The 14,232-nt window shown below is 36.7% G+C and overlaps 1 protein-coding gene across 3 annotated transcripts; it reads right to left on the bottom strand.

Moving 5' to 3' along the window:
* Nucleotides 1-268: 268 nt before the first annotated feature.
* On the bottom strand, nt 269-3,783 carry LOC122300417 (bidirectional sugar transporter SWEET17). Of its 3 annotated transcripts, none has more exons than XR_006240022.1 (7): nt 3,298-3,783; nt 3,143-3,179; nt 2,791-3,001; nt 2,518-2,679; nt 1,989-2,112; nt 662-825; nt 269-583 (listed from the first exon to the last, which is right to left on the bottom strand). XR_006240022.1 is itself a non-coding variant. In XM_043111056.1 (7 exons), exons 1-7 carry the CDS (start codon nt 3,329-3,331, stop codon nt 577-579), a joined length of 654 nt encoding a protein of 217 aa, XP_042966990.1. In that variant the 5' UTR covers nt 3,332-3,779; the 3' UTR covers nt 269-576. The 3 variants fall into 3 exon arrangements, 2 of the variants coding, with proteins under 2 accessions (XP_042966990.1, XP_042966989.1); XM_043111056.1 differs by having other exon boundaries at nt 1,993-2,112; nt 2,518-2,598; nt 3,298-3,779; XM_043111055.1 differs by having other exon boundaries at nt 1,993-2,112; nt 3,298-3,764.
* Nucleotides 3,784-14,232: the final 10,449 nt, after the last annotated feature.

The following is a 14,232-nucleotide window of genomic DNA, read 5'->3' as shown; positions in this document are numbered from 1 at the left end:
TGTATGTATATAGTATTACTCTATATAATTACACTACATCTTAGTAAATTTTCAGATAGTGTATTGGCTTATTTGAAGTTTCCCTAGGTGTTTTTCCCCTGGTTTCTTTTAGTTAAGGTATAAGGTTGCCCCAAAGGGGGGTTCATGAGTTCATTGTCAAATTTCTTCTCACTGGATAATAATAATTATTCGTGTTTATCATGAATGTGTTGTGGTTGTGATTAAACAAGCCTCAGATCTGAAATTGCAGGAATAAAACCAGCTCTAGTAACTCAAAATATATACGATCTCAATAGCTTTTCTTTTCAAATAATCCGTACATACGTTTCTTCACATGATCGATCTATTCACCTCCTCTAATTATAATTTGGCGTGATCTAAACATGATATTCCAAAACAAAACTAGAGAACTCAAGCAATTATTATCGATCATAGGTAGCCCGAAATTTAAATTAGGCTAGTACACGGTCGAGCAGTAGTAGTACTCTCACGACACTTGACCCAATTTTGATCTGCCATCGCTCCAAGTTCACTTTGTATGAATATAGTTGGAAACATGCACGATTCTGCAGAGAGCTATGATCTGGGAAAACCAACAGAAAGAAAATATGTTAACTAATCCAACTAACTAGCAGTACTGATCTATGTATTACGTACGTACGTTTCATGTAATTGAGTTGAGGTACTGGAGATGAGGGGTTCCTGTTGTTGGCATCCTTCTTCCAGTCTATCTGAAACATTTTTGGACAGGTTGGGCTTCCTGTAATAAATTGCGTATAGCACTAGCTGCACTGTTCCAAGTAGAAACCCAGATCCATTTGGTACCTACACCACACACAATCACCCTCTTTTCATACGATTATACTCAGTATGTACTGATATTTTCAGGCACAAGAAAAGGAAACAAATCCACAGCCTGACAAAATCGCGCGTGTTCGGTTACCTAGTGCTGTTTCAAGCTTGATTGTTGCTAGAATGGACTGGCCCAAAGATGGTCCAGTGGTAGATGGAAATTAATGTCTCCTTGTGGGGCCATCCGTGGGACCAAAAGTAGAATATGATTGAGGCAATCACAGCTAGAGGTGTACAGCTATATATATGATTGAGGCAAAACAGTTTTTTTTTTTTTTCTTCTCATTTTTTACTTAATATTTTTTTAATTATTTTCTTAATTATTAAATAAAAAATAAAAATACATCAATATATTTAAAATTATTTTCTTAATCATTAAATAAAAAATAAAAATAAAACTTTTTTACCCAATGATCAATCCCAAACGGCAAAAAGGCTTTTTACATATCTATATATATATATATATATATATATATGGAAAACACTAGTCCCACGTAATGGAGTTACCGAAATGTTTTATCGAAAACAGTTTTGATTTTTTTTAATTTTTTTTATTTAGTGATTAAATAAATATTTTTAAATGAATATATAATTTTTTTATTTTTAAAAAATAATTAAATAGTTTTAAAAAATGTTGAAAGACAAATTAAAAAAAAAAAGGAAAATGCACTGATCGGCAGAAGATTTCTCTTCTGTGTACGTAGCAACGTCTAATAAAATTATTTTTTTTATTTTTATCTTTATTTTAATATATTTTTTTAACATATTTAAATATTTTTAAAAAATAAAAATATATATCAATATATTAGATGTTTTCTTAATCGTAAAAAAATTTAAATATATGAAGACACAAGCATACCAGCATTTTCCTATCTCCCCACTCCACTTAAATTACAAAGTTTCCATGAGGCGACTACTCTTATATGTAATTAAACCATTGTACTCTGCCGAGAAAAAAACAAAAAAAAAAAAAAGGCCATTGTACTAGCTAGGAATTATCCGCAGTACCTGTAGATCGAAGATGGTGAAGAATATAATAAAGAACAAGTACTACTGGACCTGAAGGCAGTGACTATACATATACATACATATATATATATATGGTTGTTGTAAAAATGACAAAGGGAATTACTTACGTACCAAAAGGAAGTAATCGCGCATGAGAAGAGCATAGAAAGTCCAAGTCCCACCGTTCAAGAAGAAAAAAAATGAGAGAAAGAATGGCATGTACTCCACACTCTTGGTTGTCACCACTGTTCTCTGAAAATCACAATTTTTTTCCAGTCTAATAATTAGTGCATGGTTGCCAATAACATGCAAAGATACAGTAATTAAAATTTTCCATTTGCTGATATTAGGTGATGAGAGGATTGCAATGGAAAGAAATTAAGGGTGAGAATAACATCAAAGTCGCATTGATGTGTTTATGCACTAAATATACTCATGGCCGAGCCGAAACCTGATCAAATGGCGTTCTATGGAGCCCTTTCATCGAAGGGATATTGAGAGATATTGATGTACAGAAATATTTATGATATAAAATGAGATAAAACGCTTTCTAATTTCAAATAAGAGTATTAATTAGCAGAAATACTGACCAAAAAAGGGGAAAAGAATCAAAAGAACACATCTAAAAACTAGGATTTCTTTCCCTTCCATTCTTACCATGACGGCTAGAGGCGAGCTGTACATTACAATGTTAAGCCCTGCACACAGGATCCCTAGAGCAGCAATACGTGTCTCTCCCTGCAATGCCAGTCGAGTAACAAAAATCGCTACCGCTAGGAAGCCCACATCCAACAACCCGACAAGAATGACTGTCTTAGCCTGGAATTTTTTTTTTTTTTTTTTTTTTTTTTTTTTGCGCATGTAGTTAATGTTAACTTTTGATAGATCACTAGCTAGTTAGGACGAAATCATGATGAACATCATGTTTACCTTAGATCTTCCCGGCGCATATATAAGAAATAAAGTGACGTAGATAGTTTCAACAAGAATGCCAAAACCATTAACGGTGGCCACGAGTAATTCCCCGGCCTTTATAATTCCATAGTAAGTCCACAAAGATGAACTCAACAATGTGCAGATGTAAGGAAGGCTCTCAAACTGCTCTGTCGACCGCTGCTTGATTATTCTCCAAAATGTTCCGCTGCATTTTCAACTGAGTCAATATTAAATGCTAATTTTGCAGTATTAGTAATAAACTTAATTACAACGCTAGCTTCAGAAATAGAAAATCATATAAAGATCAAGGGCTGCAATTAGCTATATACAAGTCCTTTCAGCTTACACGGGGGAAAGAAACATTAGTACTGAGATGATGTTGCCTGCAAATGGAAGGAACCCTCTGTTTACTTATGTATCATTCTTCCCATGTAAATAAATGAGGAAATATTAAAGAATTATGAAACGAACGTAATGCAGAGTGGTAATGGATTCTCTTACCTATGATCCCAATATAAAAACTCAGTTCTTCCATGTCAATACTTGAAGTCAGAAGTGAAGAGGGTTTCTTTTAGGGGAAGAAGAGGATCAAGAAAAAGATGGGGAATAAAGGGAGCTGCTAGCTGTTGGATTGATAATTGATAAATAAGTGACAAGCTAATCCACTTTATCTGTAGTTCGGATCATTCATTCCAATAAACCCCTACTACTCGAGCATTGAAGCAGATGACGAGTAATATTAACTGAGTAACGTTAAGATCAAGTCGATCTCAAATATATCAGTTTGGTGAAATTCTTTTGTTAAAAAGTGAATTCTACTAAGAAAAACTTAAAAAGTGAGTTTTCACACTTTTTTGGAGTCCACTTTTTTATAAAATGTCTATGAAATACTTGTACATTTGGTACTTATATATGTCATTATTCCTAATAATAAATTTTATTACGTAAATAATTAATGATCGATGGACATCAATCACTTTGTATTTATGCATACATATACATACTATAAATTGTGAGGTTATATTTTATGACATAATATAAATATTTAGTTGATGCAATACATATATATATACACACATATAAATAGATAAATACTTTAACCACATAGAAATTACGTACGTAAAAAGAATGTTATAAATTGACTTAATTTATGTGTGTGTGTGTGTGTGTGTGTGTATATATATATATGTATATGTATATATAATGCCCGCCTGCTAGTTTAAAAAGTGAATATATAAATTAAATTCTGATATATTAATGGGGAAAAGCTGTTAAAACACTGAGATCGTGGATTAAAAACATTACAAAAAAACAAAAACAATATTGAGAACGTCGGGGGTTGGGGTGAGGCCATGCACCCATATGATTTATGGAATTAAGTAAAAACATGATGAAATTTATACATACATACATACATACATATATATATGTATAAATAAGGCCAGCAGACGATGATCTTGAATCTTCCTCCATCGGGCAGTACTTTAAGGTGCCTTTTGGATACATAGCATTGGCAATGGCATATTTAGGGTTTGAAATCATTGGAGGTACTCACTTTGTGAATTGTGAGGCTTCTCTAAAAAATTACATTCTATCCGGCCCACTATGAGTTTTGGTTATCCTTACTGGGATATCAATAAGAATAAAGCTATAGGAATCCGGTTAGGAGCTATCACTCCCAGATTTTTTTTTTTTTTCTTTTTTTTAATGATTAAGAAAAAATTATTTAATATTATTATGTATTATTTTTAAATATTAAAAAGTATTAAAGAATAATGTGAAAAAAAAAAAATTAAGTCTACCTGGAGCCCCTAGCGGTGGTTCTAGAAGGACCCTATCAATAATTCCACTCTCCTTGCACGCCTTATCACCAAACTAAAGGTTGCAAGCCATTTTTGAAAAAGTAGAAAAAGACCATATCAAGCATTATTTAAGATCCATTATTTAAGGCCCCACTCACAACTAAACATGATGCAGACTAGATCAAGCTAAAACCAAAACCAAACAATAAAATTATAAATCGAAAAAGACAAGAGAAGGGAAGTTGATTACCTTCTGTTAAGCACAATAGAATTCTAATAGAGGCAGTATAAGTCAAGTTGATTAAAATCGATTTTCTATTGCAAATCAACTGCTCCTCCTCCTAGCACCAGATTCTCAACTTCAACAGCCTTGGAGTAACGAAAACAACAAAGAACGGGGAAAAAAAGGAAAAATTGAGAGAATGAGAGAGAGGGAGTGTCAGTTCAAAGAGACAAGCGATGAGAAAGAGATGGGAAGAGAGAAACAGGGAGAAAAAATGAAGGGGTGTTCGGCAAAGGAGAAAGTGAGAGAAAGTGAAAAGGGTTTTGGAGAGAACAGATTCACAAGGGAAATAATTTGTTTCAGTTGAGGAGATGTGATTTAGACTAAAATATTGATTTGGTGATGATTAGCATCTCGCTATATATGAAGGAATGAATAAACTTATCATAGCTGAAAGCTTCAACTCTTCTATTTTACCCAATTCAATGAAGCGGGTATAAAGAGCACAAAGTTGATATTTTGGCTTTTGAGGAATTTTAGCCAGGTCGATGCAGATGCTCTAAGTTAATATGAGATGATTTGATATGAAAGTTGAATAAAATATTTTTTTTAATATTATTATTTTAAGATTTGAAAAAGTTGAATCGTTTATTATATGTTGTGTAAAATTTTGAAAAAATTATAACGATGAGATTAGATGAGATGAAATGAAATGAGAAAATACTTCTTGTATCCAAACCGAACTAAGTACTCATTTTCATCAGGTTGAAAAGCAGGTGAGGGAATAAGTATATATATATATATATATTTTTATATATATATTTGCACAAAGTCCTATTAATGCAGCGAATAAGGATACATAGTCATTGACCGCTTTATGAAGTTTTCGAGGAGAACAAAATATAAACTTAGAGCATCAGATTTTTTAAACTTGGATCTGACGTATGTTGTGGTATAAATACCAAAGTCACTACATCCACACACCACGTACCACATACAATGAGTTACAAGAGTGTCACTCTAATTATTCAATTTCAACTCTCTAGGACTTTTTCTCTCTCTTCTCTTAATATGCTCTCATACCTTTGCCTCTCTTTGTTCACTTTCATTTGCTAAACCCTACCCATAAGGAAACAAACATTATATATGAAAATAACACTGGAAACTCTAAACAGCAAAACTGAGTTATCGGCTGGAGTGGGTATTGTCAAGTGCTCATTGAGTGAACAACCAATCAAATACAAGCGGTCTGTCTGATCTTCGCTCAAGCCTATTATCGAACGCTCCTCAAGCAAACAGTAAGCTTCCTTCAAGCCCAGCAATATCACTCGATCATTGAGCAAAAAATCTGTTTGATTTTCACTCGAGTCTATTATCTAGCACACCTCGAGTGAACTTATGAGTTTAGCTTTATTCGCTCGAGCGTTAGTTCAAACGAACTTTAGAAATGGTCACATATTATAAATTACTTCACCGATTAAATGGTACTCAAGCTGGGCGATATTTTGCTTTTCTTTTTCTTTTTCTTTTCGTTTTTTTTTTTTTTTTTTTTTTTTTGTGTTAGGATATATAATCTAATATTATATTCTTCACGTGTGAAATGGACCACTAATGCATAATATCTGACGTTTGATATTTTCATGACAGTTTTCAAGGTCATGATGAATGATCTTCATGCCTCGTGGCCAACAACTAGCCATAGAAGGAGAGAAAAGAAATAATATCTCAGATATTTAACAGTACCAGACACAGGAGTCAACATGTCCATAATTAGAGTACTCTAATTATGGACATGTCAACTCTAATTATGGACATGTCAACATGGTGGTGACCCTTCCTCTAGTGTGTTCGTACGAGTGTGTTCGTCGCGTTTCACAGTTGTATTTATAATTAATCTTGAATAGGACATACGAATGTGTTCGTCGCGTTTCATGGTTGTAGATGTGTTCTGTGTGGAGGTGGGATTTAATTATTGCTAAAACAAAAAGACAAGATGGTTGAGGTCCGATGGCGCGAATTTAGCACGTTTCCGACTTCGAAAGTAAGAATACTCCCTTATTATTTTGGTTGTCTTCTTCAGCTAGCCCACTCCAATTAATTATGAAAGAGCTGGCCTACATGGCAGACCCCGATGTCTAATGTGAATCATAACATGATGACCCATATTGGCATATGATCGATCTCTATAATTTGCACATGCTCTTTGTTTTTTTCTTTAACGTAAAGTATCTTTTCATTACATAAAGTGTAAAACCTCATTATTTATTTTATAAAATATACATACAATATATACTATATATAATATCCATTCACATATATATAACTAGGACTGTTCAACCAACCCGAACCGACCCAGATTAGTACTACTTCGACCCAATCCACTTTTTGTTTCCACTAATGAATATGACTTTCTGAACCAATGTTTTGAATACCGTACCGGATGTCGTACTGGTCAAGATACTGAAATAAAATATTTCGATACCGGTACTGTTTCATATATCGTTTTGGGATAATCGATATATAAATAAATTATATATATAAATTATATTTCAAAATAATAGTCTATATATAAAGAAATTATACATGAATACATATGTATATATAAATTATAAATAATTTGATATGAATTGGGAGTCAAAAAATAAGATTATATTTTAAAAAATGAAAAAAAAAAAAAAGATAATGGCCGAAATACCGGCCGATGTGCAAGCCGGTTGTCCCGGCCTGTATTTCAGCCGGTACAAAACATGTACCATACCTGTACCGGCCTAGTGACCAGTACAGAATGTACCATACGGTACGGTACGGTACCAAAAACTATGTTCCTAACCGTTACCCGTTACTTGATTAACTGACCCATTTTGTTTCGGGTTTTCCATTTTAATTTTTTTAGTATGCTATAAGATGTGGTTCATTTCTCAGCTGCACAGGCTGCACTACTCTCTCTTCGAATACCCGAACCCAAATGGTTCACCTTCTCCTTCTTCACTTTCAAGCCGAACCCAGATGGCTCTCTCCATTATACGCGGAGCCGTAGTGTTCTTCATGGGCTTAGGGCTATGGCGATTTCATCTTTTGTCTTTGTGGGACCCTCGTCGAAGGACCAAGGAGGTGTTGTTTTCATTGTTGGGGTTGAAATTGTCAAAGGACTAAGGAGATATCGGAAGATTTGGCTTTAAGCTAGGGTTGGGGTTAGGCGTGTTAAAAAGGAAAAGAAAAGAACAATCAGGCTGCTCTTTGTTCCTCTCCAGCACAATCGAGAATAGAGTGGAAGCAGAGATTCTAGCACAATCAGGCCCCTTCATTGGAGAATCCGCGAATAGTGAAGCCACCTCTCTCTTCAATTTCTCTCAATTATTTCTTATGACTCGCTTGTTTAGCTTTCTCCTCAATATACTTTCTTCATTGGACTTGCTTCAAGTTGGAGAATAGATATAGGGATCGAGAACAATATGGATATAAACTTTAATTCAGTTCTTCCTTGGTTTTTTTTTCCCCTTCATATACGTTTTTTGAGCCCTCCCTTGTTGATGTAATACAACAATAAGTGTCAATTTGAGTGGCCGTTTGACCCATTAGAGTTTCTGCAGTTTATATATATATAAATAAATAAATTTAAAAAAAAAACCGTAATTCAGATCATCCATGGCTTTCTCGCTGTCGCTAATGGTCACCGAAATACGCAGGCTCATTTGTTTTGTGTTTATTTGAGATCTTGCGAATTTCTTTTGAAGTGACTTCCATTTGGTTTCAGATCATCATGTATTCGACAAATGCTTGCCTGCTAGGGTTTATGGGCAAGAAGGAGAGGGCGAGAGAAACGGGTATCGAGTAATTTTCGATTAAGTCAAAAACGAATATGGCCATTTCTACTTCCGAAGAATACTGGGACGGTTTGGTTTTCGGGTCAAGTTGGGTAAGTTAAATCGGCCAGTTTGGGCCAGCAATTTATTTGTTTACCCCTATATATAACTATTATTTAGGTGCATAAAAATAGGCTGCTAAAAGAAGCTAGTACATACATATATTTAAACCTTTATACCTTAGCATAAATTCATAAAGAAAACATTTCTTTTCTTTTCATTTCATAAAAGAATATTTTTCATAAAAATATTTTATAAAACATTCATTTTCATTTTCATATCTTTAAAAAACTCTAGAATGGTATGAACGTAATACTTATTTGGACTTTATGCTAGGCACATTACGTCCAATCCATTCGTGTGCATGTCAAATGGCAACCTACATGCATTCATAACCTCACATCATTTCCTTTTTATTTAAAAGAACACTAAACATAAACTTGCATAATAAAACTATCCCTAACTTTTAGTCCATTCTCTCCCTCATGGCTTTAACCTCCAATTGTTTTTTAACTTAGACTTCTCCCACTTAAAATAGTTATCATCCAATTAATCTCCTTCAACTGTTTACCCGCATGCTTCTTTGTGACACCTCTAATCAAACAAACTTACACATCTAGGTATTCATAACATCCATTCATTTTACTTCTTACACATGTCATCTTTCAATCCTTGAAATATAACCCTTGCCATAAATCTTAGGCCTAGACTATGAATCTAGAAGTCTCAACTTCATTTTCTAACAAATAAAGTAAGTTTCCACGTTTCACTATAATCTTCAATCGAACTACAGTCACAATACCAGTATTTAAATAATGCTCTTCCCCCATACATAGTCCAATCCAGCACCAATCCAAGTCCCAATTCACTTAATATCGTTTGGATATTAATCAAGAAATGCTCTATGACTTTTTGAAAATGCTCCATGATTTTTGGACTTTCCTTTTTGGGATCTTCTCCTTTGGCAAGGCCTAGGGCTTGGCCATGCCGGCACCCTTGCCCCTGGAACCTTAGGCACCATTGGAGGCCTTGGAGGATGGGGTTTCAGGCTTGAAGTAGTTTAAGCAAGCATTGGCAAGACACGAACCTCCTTCTTTCAAGGTACCAATGCGATATCCAGTAGATGTTAACTATGAACAATGATTTATTTTCTCTAAAATGTAGATGACCAAGGGGCAGAGGACTTCTGTTACGCTCTGGTACTCAAGTCTGCTCTTGTTAGACCTCCAACTAATAAGATTCAATGTCATATAATTAAATCTTGCAGTCTTTTAGAGGTCCCAGTGATAAGCTTCATGGATGATCACCATGTACTCCTTCAAATGCAATCGAAACGTGATTGTTTGCATGGTTGCGCGAGAGAGGGGAGACTAATGGAAGGTTGTGTTTTCAAACTTTAAATGGACTAAAGATTTTGATTTGCATGTGGAATCTTCCTTAGCTCCACAATGGATTTTTTTATCAGCTCTTCCTATGCATTTGTATCGATCCGACCATTTGCAAATCCTGGCCACCAGATTTGGTCATTACTTTGGTATAGATCACACTATGTTATAGAAGACAAGGGTCACTAGTGCAAGAATCTATGTGGAGGTTGATTGAAAAAGGAACCAGTGCAAGGCTTTTTTATCATGGTTTTGGCAAACAAGACTATTTGGCAAGAAGAGAAATATGAGAAACTCGGCTTCTATTGCTCCAAATGTTGTCGCCAAGGTCACACCGCAGAACTCTGCAGAATAGGAGAGTATCGGCATTCTTTAAGAAGGAAGGAAAATTTGAACCAAAAAAAAAAAAGTGTGGATAGACAAAACTAATAAGATTATTGAATCTAGCCAAACCTCAAAGGGGACAGGATTGAATGGTCTGGAGGTTATTGATGTCATAGAGGATATTGCTCAACCAAGGGAAGAAGAAAAAATAGTAGAACTAGAAGAGGGTGAAATATGATCTGAGGATGCAGAAAAACATCAAGATGTGGACAAGTTATCTAGGAGGCAGAGCAGGGCTATGATTAAGGTAGGTGATGCAAGTCTTATTGAAGATAATGAAAATCTAGATGAGGCAAGATAGAATGTTAATAAGGAAATAAGACATGTTACATCCATGGAGACACAAGGAGGGCCAGCTAGTGCAATCATTTCGGATGGTTTACAGGTGGTTGGTTTGGATGTTTTAGGGGGAGAGAATGCTATTGATGGCTTTGATAAAGGTCATACAACACTGGTTTTTGAATTATTAGCGTTAGAATGCTGATCCAATGATATTCTTGTTGAGGAAATTGTATCAAAAGAAATGCAACCTGGCATGCACTCAAGCAATGAAAAAAGGATTGGACTTCCAACCGCTTGCAAAGGAGAAATGCTATGAGTTGAATCCTGAGAAGCAAGATTCTACAAAGCTAAGTGGTAAGAAACAATCGGTGAGGCAATCCTAATGGGTTTTATCCACCCTTCTATACTTAATTTATGACAAAAACCATTCTGGTGTGCAACATGCGAGGTTTAGGCCATTCCAAGAAAAGACTGTGTCATTTGGTTACAAAAAAACAAGGTGGCGATTGTGGCTATTTCGGAACCTTTTTCAGAAGTTACATAATCTACAATCAAGTGTCCAAATAACTCAACTTGGTAGCATAATCTACAATCAAGCATAACCATGTAAATTACAAGACACCCACATACTCAACATCTAAAGCAAATTAGGCAAGCAAAGAGTTTACCCACTGTGGTGGTGAAGCCCACTAGGCGGGCAAGGAGCTTTCCCGCTTGCCAGCCATAGGCACTTGTAGAGTCCACCAAGTGGGGAGGTGCTCGCCAAGGTGGTGGGGAGCTTGTGGCTGGTGAGCTCCTCCCTCCATGGGCAAGGAGTTGTGGCCAAGGTAGGTGGCAAGGACCTCCCTTTGCAGGCAAGGAGATATGGTTAAGCAAGCCCAAGCTGAGGAAGAGGTGGCCAGCTCGTGTGCATGCCAAGACGAGTTGCCCATATGTATGATCGAGCAAGATGTGGCCAAGGAAATGTGCGAGGGCCACGGAATACCCCACCGGCAACAAAAGATGCCAGTGGTCTTGGAGGTGGCTGGTGGTATCCTTGCCAGTTCACTAGTACCACTGGAAGAGGCCCCCACTAGACACATGGCAGTATGCATCCCTTGCATTCCCTGTGCTTGGTGTGCACAAGCCCCATGGTTAGGGTTCGCCTCCATAGCAGCAGAGATAGCCGATGGTTATTGCGGTGACCATTGGTTGTTCGCTGAGCTCACAGTTGGATACCATGAGCCCCTGGAAGCATATTACACACACGCTGATTGGGAACTACTGCAGCAAAGACAGAGGATGCCAGTGGTCAACATGGTGGCCACTAGCACCTTTCTTGGTCCCACAATTTGTGGGCAAGGAGGTATCAATCGCATGCATATCCCAAGCACATAGTTTGTGTGGTTGGCACCACCCCCATGGTCGAGGACCAATTTGGAGGCAACAGAAGTCTCCAGCAGTCCACACAGTGGCCGCTAATGCCTATGTTAGGTCCACAATAAATGGGTGACAGCTTCCTAGGTGCACGACAGCGTGCACCCGCAGCATGCACTATGCACGCCATGCATGGCCCCTATGGATGGGAACCACCCTAGTAGAGACAGAAGGTGGTGGTCGTTGGCACCCTTGTCGATCCCACAATGAGTGGGTGGTGTCTTCCTGGGTGCATGACAATGTGCACTTGTGTTGCACTGTGCATGCCATGAGTGGTCAAGATGGTGCTCACATGAACTATGCACTTTAAATGCACAGTGCATGCCTAGCCTCTACCCACGTACTATACATAGTATGTCGTTGGGATGCTATGTACTTTAAGTGCATAGTATATACTCGGACATGGGTACTTGCCCTTTGATTTCACAATAGTAGCATTAGTAAAAATGAGAATTGGAAAGTTCAGAACACTTGTATTATAGGAATTTTATCTGCTCATTCATGGATGATTTTGTACACCAAAAAATCATGTTTCTCCTACTTTCGGTGTGGAAAATAATCGTATTCTACAGTCGGAGCCAACTATTAAGTCTTGTTTTGTAGGAACAGGTTGGAAAGGGAGAAAAAGTCATTCCTAGTCTACAATGACAATTCAGGTGTTGGTCAGCATAGTTTGAAATCCCTAATTGTGGTCTGCAGTAGCGATACAATATCCATACATACATCTATCTCAGTAAATAGGAAATAAACATAGAAAACATAAATGGAAAATAAGATACAGATTTACGTAGTTTGGCACATGACTTACATCCACGGGTCGTTTGAAAGGAAAATATAATATAAATTGTGTATATAGTCTCTCATAGCTCATTGTTTACATGGGTCAATGACCCTTACTGCCTAGAGAAAAATAATAAAATTGAAGGTTTCGTCAGGAGGTTGAAGAAGCTATCTCCCTTAGTCACTCTGAAGCCCCCTATATCTTATCTAACATCCATTTTTATTAAGACCCTATTAGTAGTTACTTTATGTCACCTTGCTGCCCCCTTTGCATGCTTAACCTCCCTTCTCTCTCTTTTTCCATCATTTTTAACATCACTTTCCTCTTTTCCTCTTACTTCCCCTAACTCCCTCCCGCCTCTTGTCCCATCCTTGTTCCCTTGTCTTCCTCTCTTACTTCCTTTTTAATGAAACTCCTTTTTTGGAATGAGCCTTAGATACCAAATGGTAACCAATTCACCAATAGATATAGATTAGAAATGTTAACTAAAAAGTAAGTACTCATTGTAAAGATTACGTGAATACAAACAAAATCCATAAAAAGAGTCTTACCAACTAATAAAATATGTAAAAAAAAATTATATGATTCAATCACCGTAACTTCGAATTTAAAAACTTGTACTCGTGCAGTGAATTCCACAAAAGAGTGCAGCCCAAAATTTATGAAGGACTCGGTCCAAGAGAATATAATCGGAGCCCACACTGCTGCAACACACACTTGTTTTTAAACTTTTTCAAACTTGTATGTAAAAGTTGGGCCAACCTTACATCCCACTTTACTTTTAAACACCCCACTGTTTAGAGTTGAGGCCCACAGGTTATGATAATTACTTTTTATTGTTGAGTTTGTGGCCATACCGATACCCACGTAAATGATTTGAGGCAGGCAGTTTCCTACCTTACAAATAGAAATTTAATCAACATTTTTGGGGACCTGTGGCCCCCATGTAGCCTCATCACTGCCTACACCAAAAGAATACACGCCCCACACCACCGCAGCGCATTAAGCTAGACATCAATATACAAGATGGGCCAAGAACTACCGTTATCGAACAAGTACGTGTGGCTCACACACCGTACACGCCGGATGTAAGGTCCACACACCGCCATGATTCCTCTACTCCAACGACCATATGTGTGGCACCGACGAATTTCTTGGATTAAGATCTTTAAAATGCACTTAACCACACTTTATTCCCCTCGACAAATAGCCCTCATGGGTTGATACAGTGGCTGGGATTCTTCAAGCCCATGCACTAATCGGGCTTTTTGTCTCTAGTTGCTCCACTATGTTCTTGCTC

Source organism: Carya illinoinensis, chromosome 2 (genome assembly GCF_018687715.1).
Source record: "Carya illinoinensis cultivar Pawnee chromosome 2, C.illinoinensisPawnee_v1, whole genome shotgun sequence".
In the NCBI taxonomy this organism is placed as follows: domain Eukaryota; kingdom Viridiplantae; phylum Streptophyta; class Magnoliopsida; order Fagales; family Juglandaceae; genus Carya; species Carya illinoinensis.
The sequence above is the reverse complement of the archived record's forward strand: the minus strand, read 5'-3'. Positions and strand labels throughout refer to the sequence as shown.

Excerpts from the sequence above, each read along its gene's own strand:
- LOC122300417 (XM_043111055.1), bottom strand. The coding sequence starts at position 3,331 with ATGGAAGAACTGAGTTTTTATATTGGGATCATAG. Across the intron at positions 2,680-2,790 it reads ATGCGCCGGGAAGATCTAAG|GCTAAGACAGTCATTCTTGT; the intron begins GTAAACATGATG and ends AAAAAATTCCAG. Across the intron at positions 826-1,992 it reads TGCGCGATTACTTCCTTTTG|GTACCAAATGGATCTGGGTT; the intron begins GTACGTAAGTAA and ends TGTGTGGTGTAG.